This window comes from Ptychodera flava, chromosome 17 (genome assembly GCF_041260155.1).
Source record: "Ptychodera flava strain L36383 chromosome 17, AS_Pfla_20210202, whole genome shotgun sequence".
In the NCBI taxonomy this organism is placed as follows: Eukaryota; Metazoa; Hemichordata; class Enteropneusta; family Ptychoderidae; genus Ptychodera; species Ptychodera flava.
Genome location: NC_091944.1, coordinates 5,779,638 through 5,785,947, shown reverse-complemented (window position 1 = coordinate 5,785,947; position 6,310 = coordinate 5,779,638). Strand labels below are relative to the sequence as shown.

Sequence of the window (6,310 nt, the reverse complement as noted above, 5' to 3'; positions counted from 1 at the left end):
CTTGATTGTGAAAGAGAATGAACTAAAGTTTCCTTGAAAACAGTTAAAAAATTTCCCTCTGTCAATGTGCGCACAAACTGTAGCGTGTTCTCCTTCACCGTTGAAAAAATGCTCATGATTTTACAGCGTGCCTACGTCACGGTTGTCAAATCTTGTGCAGTAAAGGCGGGAAAAACAATCCATAGGTTCTACGCAACCATGAGTCAATCTTGAATTCTTGTGTACACCACGCTAATGCGATTTTCTGTAACAAGGTCAGAATTCTGTTCAAGAGCTTCACCACGTTTGTCGAAACCCCTGCCAATTGGTCAAATTACGTTTATTTTTTGCCACGCCAGTTTTTACACAAACATCACAAGGTAGGCCTTCACATCATGTTGAGAATATTTTTTTTCATCAGTCACCCAAAACCCTGACATCGTCACACTAATTTACATAAAGGATCCCAACCTCCGAAGTTTACGGATGTGAAAAGCTGAGCTGACAACAGCTGAGAGCTATTAATACATCGCGCATCTGATCTTGCGGCGATGGAGGACCCGGATGAACGGAAGGGATTAAGATTGGTTAAGGTATAAGTATGGGTCAATCCGAGCTGTTCGGCCACTGCTTTCAACGACACAGAAGAGTTGAAGACTTCGCAGACCAGACTCCAAGGTAACACTGTCGTTCTCAAAATTGTGGTTGGTGTAACTCAATCCATCTTCATGTCAAGTTGGTGCTTTATGAAACATTTGCTTTTTTCGTTCGAGTTTATTTTCTTGTATTACATGTACACTTGATTAGTAATAACCTGACAGTATAAGAGGAAAATTCCATAACTTTGTGCATCATGGTTTTGTCTTACACAGGAAATCACCATGTATCGCTTTGTATTGGCTCTCGCTCTTTGCGCCTGCGCATCTGCCTATCTGGCCCCGCTGCACAAAGCCAAGGAGGGCGCAGTTATTCCCAACAGTTACATCGTCAGCCTTCATGTGAGTATACGCTCAAACCATGTTTCTCAATCATTTTTCCAAAGTGAAGTACATGTACAGTTTCCATATTCGGTTGTAACTGAGATAGTAAGAACTGTGCAATGTGTATATTGGTCTACTACAAAGACTTATTCATATTCTTGTTCTAAATTTCAAACATATGACAAGACTGAGCCGCCATTCCTAAAAAACAACTGCATTATTTTGGATATTTATTCCAATATCATTTTAATTTTAAGGCTGATGTCGACAGAGCCAATGTCATCGATCAAATGCAACTTGTCCTGACAGCAAAGAGATTGAACGGTTTGGTTCATCGTCAATTCAAGAAGGTCCTCAACGGATTCGCCGCTGAATTGCCAGAAATTGTCGTCAACTGGGTGAGTGCTTTCCTAATTCAGAACCTACTTACAAGATTTGGGTAAAAACAGTATTTATGTTCAAATAGTATTTATCCTCTTGGAAGGACAGAAAGAAACACTGCATTGCAGAATTTACTCTAGAGTATAGGAAAGATATAGGTGGCATAAAATGCAGATTTAGTCAAGAAGTAGCAAGTCGGTGTATTTAGATTACTTTCGAACTTCAGACTGAAAACGCGCTACTTTGCTAATCTCTGAAATTAGAAGGTGGCGAAGACAGGAACTGTCGCCTTTGTTTCTTTTCAAATGTTTTCTTTAACCGGTTCGTTTGTGTGTGCTTTTTAAAAGCTTCGTACTTTGGAAGAAGTTGAATTCATTGAGGAGGAACAAATCTACAGAGCCGCTGAAACCTGGGGTCTTGACCGTGTCGACCAAGCTGATCTGCCATTGGATGATTCCTTCACCCCAAGAGGTAGGTAGCCATTTCAAAAATAAGTACTTTTCGTGAATTTGGTCGCAACTTTGATGGCTAAGCAAATCGAAATGGCTAAACGTGAATACAGGGAGCTTTGAACACAGCTTATAATCAGAAACACAACGTTTGGCATTGCATTTTTAGTTTGGAGAGTCTAATGTTTACGTTTGAAATCTGTCGGTCATATAAGACTGTGTAGATGTATATAATGAACACATAATTGAATCGCATCGTTACACGTGTTGTACTCGATTCACAGGCACTGGCTCCGGTACCAACGTATACGTCATCGACACTGGTATCAACTACGACCACAACGATTTTGGCGGCAGAGCTAAGTACTTCGACGATCAAGTCGGCACTGGCGTAAGTGCTCACGCTTCTATTTATATACATTGTTTGCTTTGATGTTTAAGGGGTAAATTATGGCATGATTGTAAGATATAAAATTTCCCATGCCGTAATGCAAACTGTTTCTTTCCCATTGTAGGGAAGCGACTGCAACGGACACGGTTCTCACTGCGCAGGTACAGTTGGAGGTGCAACCTGGGGTGTCGCAAAATCCACCAACCTGTGGGCCGTCCGTGTTCTCGGCTGCACTGGTTCAGGCTCAACAAGTGGTGTCGTTTCAGGTTAGTTTTCCTGAACAATTACTTTGACACTTAAACTAAGGCCAATCAGTGACAAGGTCATGCATTAATTTCCATGCATGATTTATTTTAAGTTTTTTTCATTACTTTCGCTATATATGAGAAGTTGTCTGTGATGTTTGACTTCTTGGAAGATGTTGGAACAATGGGCAACTGTACACAGCAACTTGTCCCTTTAAAATTTTGACGACCATGCTAACATGCGAATTTTCACAGGTATGGACAATGTTGCAGCTGGTGGTAGCTTGCCCGGTGTTGCCTCCATGTCCCTTGGTGGCGGAACGTCACTTGCCATGGACCGTGCCGTGAACACTCTCAAATCTGCCGGTTTCGTCGTCGTCGTCGCCGCCGGTAACGACAATTCCGATGCCTGCAACTACTCCCCCGCCAGAGCCGCCTCTGTAAGTGCTCGATATGAATAGATAAATCGAACCTGAACATTTTCGTCACATAATTTCTTAAAATCTTAATCACTTAAATTCTCACCCCTACCTAATACGGTACTATTCAATTTTGATTCAGAATACGGTCAGTTAACAGTGCGACAAATTATCATGTTAACCAAATTTTAATGTGAAATGGTGGTTTCTTGCCTTATTTGTCGGGAAAAAAACGACTCACAGTCTTCTGAGGCTTTCACTTTGACAGTCAGATTTTGTTGGTATGTGCGCAAATGTGCATTTTTATGTATCTTCATGCATCATATTCTTATACATCTGATGTGTATTTGAAACTAAGGAACACGAATCTTGCTCTCTGTTCACAGGCCATCACAGTCGGTGCCACTGACATCAACGACAGACGTTCATCCTTCTCCAACTACGGTGACTGTTTGGACATCTTTGCTCCCGGTACTTCCATCACCAGTTGTTGGTGGACTGGTACTGACTCCACAAGAACCATCAGCGGTACCTCCATGGCCTGTCCTCATGTTGCTGGTAAGGAAAACCCCAATCTGTAAATCTGTGCGTCAAAGAGTCCCTTTAATACCTCTGACACATTATTTGAACTTGAATCTGAATCCAAAGTAGTATACCCTGCATATTATATATAGCCATTTGCCCTTGTAATATGATACTAGAGAGAAACGTAAAATAAATAAAAACTGACAAATGTGGCACGTACAACTCAATACTCTCCGCTTGATATCATTTGACTGTAGAAGTCGTGAATTACTAAAATGCAGAAGCATTCGCATCAGTCTGTCGTGTTTGATATCCCTCCATGTTTTTCTCCAAGAGTGAACTGAGATTGTTATCTTGCTTTGCTACTATTGTTTCAACAACACAATCCTCAGCCAAGAAGTCAACAACTTTTCGTGACAAGATGAAGACTTACTTAAGACTTCAGCTCTCTTTCTGGTGTAATGTCCTCAGAATATTTTTTCCATTTTAGGTGCCTGCGCTGTTTTGCAGGGAGCTAGTCCAAACGCCTCTCCAGACGCAATTGAGACTGAACTTCTTAGCATTGCTTCAATGAATAAGATCAGCAATGTAGTGGGATCCGTCAACGCTATGCTTTACATCGGTAAATAACATAATCAACTTCAACTTTGTGTGAGCATTTGCCCCGTGACTCTAGAGGAGGGGATTTTATTCAAACTAAAATTATCCAAATTTCGGAATTAGTTTGTTTCTGCCATTGTAGCTACTTCTCGCAGATTGAATTTCAAGTACATGAACCTGTTTATTAATTATCTAAGAGAAATACCGTTAGAGTACAATTTACGAGCTTTTGGTACCGTACGGTTCAACAGTCGCTGTAGAAATTTACCTAAGTACGGTTTTTCTTATGGACCGAGTTGTTGCTTTTTTGAAACATGTATCTTATTCGATGTGAAAAAAGTGTGTATTGTACAAATTATTTAAATTCTTTCACTTCCATTCAACAGGAAACTAGGACAGGTTACAGCCTGATGAACTCCGATGTCACCAAAGCCCATGAACAACGAATTCCATTTAGAAATTTCCCATGTGTACCTGTATCGATTATTAATTGTAGAATAAAATTCTGAATAGAACGTCAAATATTTCCCAGCATCTTCTTTGTTTGTGTTGGATCAAAGCATGGTGTATAGTCACTTAAATTTAGCCAAAAATTAACCGAAATCCAGCCCCCACCCCAATTCGCAAAGAGAAAACATGTCCGCTTTTGTGACTCTGTTTGTGAGGCTGCCTTTCAGTTTTTCACATCTTTATACCCACAACCACTATTTTGCTTGTCTACAAGCGCATATACGTGTGAAATTGGTTACATTTGAATTCCAACCCTGGCCAGAATTCACTTGTCAGCAAGGCAGTCTAGACAGTCATGTACAGGCTAAGTTGACTAGTTAAACACTGTATACCTCAATGTGCCTTAAAAGGTACGACAAGAAATTGAATTTGACTTAAAAAAATACTATAGTAGTGAAAATTGATCAAAGTTACAGTCACTGGCTGTTTTTAATTAAATTTGTGTGTAATAAAGTGAAACCATGAAACGAGGCAATACCACAAGTGAATGCACTCTATTGTTAAAGAAGCTATGGTTTTTGTGGTCGCTTATGCTGGCATTGAATAAAATAGCAAAAATACTTGAACTTAGAAACTTACAGGGCAAGAATGAAGGATACTAGGCACAGGTAGTGATGCAATTCAACGTTAGCCTAGGGGGTATGTTTGTATCTTTACTCCAAGTAGAGAAAGGCACCCTCAGACAAGCGCTGATTTATACATGAGGAGGATGTGGCCGTTACCGCCATCTGTCAAACGACTTTTTGTGATCTTCTGAAAAGTTAAGAAGTGTTTCCAATGATCCAAAGTCTCGTATACAGCAGAGCAGGTGGGCGATTTGGTAATTTTTATTCAAAAAGTAATGCTGGAATGTCAAGATTTCACCTGAACCAGTCCGTAAAAATACTCTTAAAGGTATACTGTCACCTGTTCCAATTTTGCCACAGTTACCATGTAAAGAGAAAATCTAACCAATTTTAAGCGGGTGGGCGTTTTTTAAAAACAGCACCCCACATGGGCATTTTGAATAGCAAGGAACGTCCCTTTTACCATATATGGGCATATTTAGATTACAAGTGACTGTATACCTGTAAAATGTGAACTCAAGGGATATCTTATTGAGATATTAAACAACCAAACAAAGTACATATACATAATCATAAAACAATGCAAAACTCATGACAGATATTTTGATAGGATTAGACTGCAGCTACAGATCATCGCTACATTCAGAGAAGTTTTATTTCTTTCGGTGTCCATGTTCTAAGGTATCATCTTTGTTTTATATATCAATAAAAAAATGAGACTCTCTAGCCCCGGTTACTCCAACCAATCCATCGACTTTTGTAAAAATTACGCCATTATCTCCACATTTGCGCACTACACTGGACCGGAAGGAGAAATACGAAAGTTCGCACTGTAAAATTTGAGCATCACTGTACCTTGTAACTTCACATCAACAACATTCAAAAAGTAATTCTTCAGGTTATATAAACACTTCAAAATAGCTGAGAATGTTACATCTTGACATTTTACAAGCACAACCTATCAAGTTATCCTAAGGTCGCTGGGGTTAGAGTTGAAGGCTTAGTTCAGTATTTTAATGACAAAATGTATTATATCGGGCAGCAGTGATGATGATCATTGTGTTGTTGTTGTTGTTATTGTTGTTGTTGTTGTTAGTATGTCACCCGTCTTTATGTACTTTTTGTCGATAAAAAGTACACTTTTTCCAAATGAAATGTCTTTAAGGTATTCGCCTCGAAAGTGTAAGACTCAAAATTTTGTTCAAACTTTCCATAATGAAACTTGCAACCATTCTTTAATCCAAATAAAAAATTAAAATCACCAT

The 6,310-nt window shown here is 39.4% G+C and overlaps 1 protein-coding gene across 1 annotated transcript; it reads left to right on the top strand.

Moving 5' to 3' along the window:
- Positions 1 to 553: 553 nt before the first annotated feature.
- LOC139115241 (aqualysin-1-like) lies at positions 554 to 4,491 on the top strand. The gene is made up of 10 exons (XM_070677215.1): positions 554 to 657; positions 852 to 977; positions 1,217 to 1,357; positions 1,688 to 1,811; positions 2,074 to 2,180; positions 2,305 to 2,446; positions 2,681 to 2,865; positions 3,231 to 3,402; positions 3,860 to 3,991; positions 4,356 to 4,491. The coding sequence occupies exons 2-10, from the start codon at positions 861 to 863 to the stop codon at positions 4,361 to 4,363; spliced, it is 1,128 nt and encodes a 375-aa protein (XP_070533316.1). The 5' UTR covers positions 554 to 657; positions 852 to 860; the 3' UTR covers positions 4,364 to 4,491.
- Positions 4,492 to 6,310: the final 1,819 nt, after the last annotated feature.

Coding starts and splice junctions, on each gene's coding strand:
- LOC139115241 (XM_070677215.1), top strand. CDS start 861: ATGTATCGCTTTGTATTGGCTCTCGCTCTTTGCGCCTGCGCATCTGCC. Junction 1,812..2,073: donor TGATTCCTTCACCCCAAGAG/GTAGGTAGCCAT, acceptor CTCGATTCACAG/GCACTGGCTCCGGTACCAAC. Junction 2,447..2,680: donor AACAAGTGGTGTCGTTTCAG/GTTAGTTTTCCT, acceptor GAATTTTCACAG/GTATGGACAATGTTGCAGCT.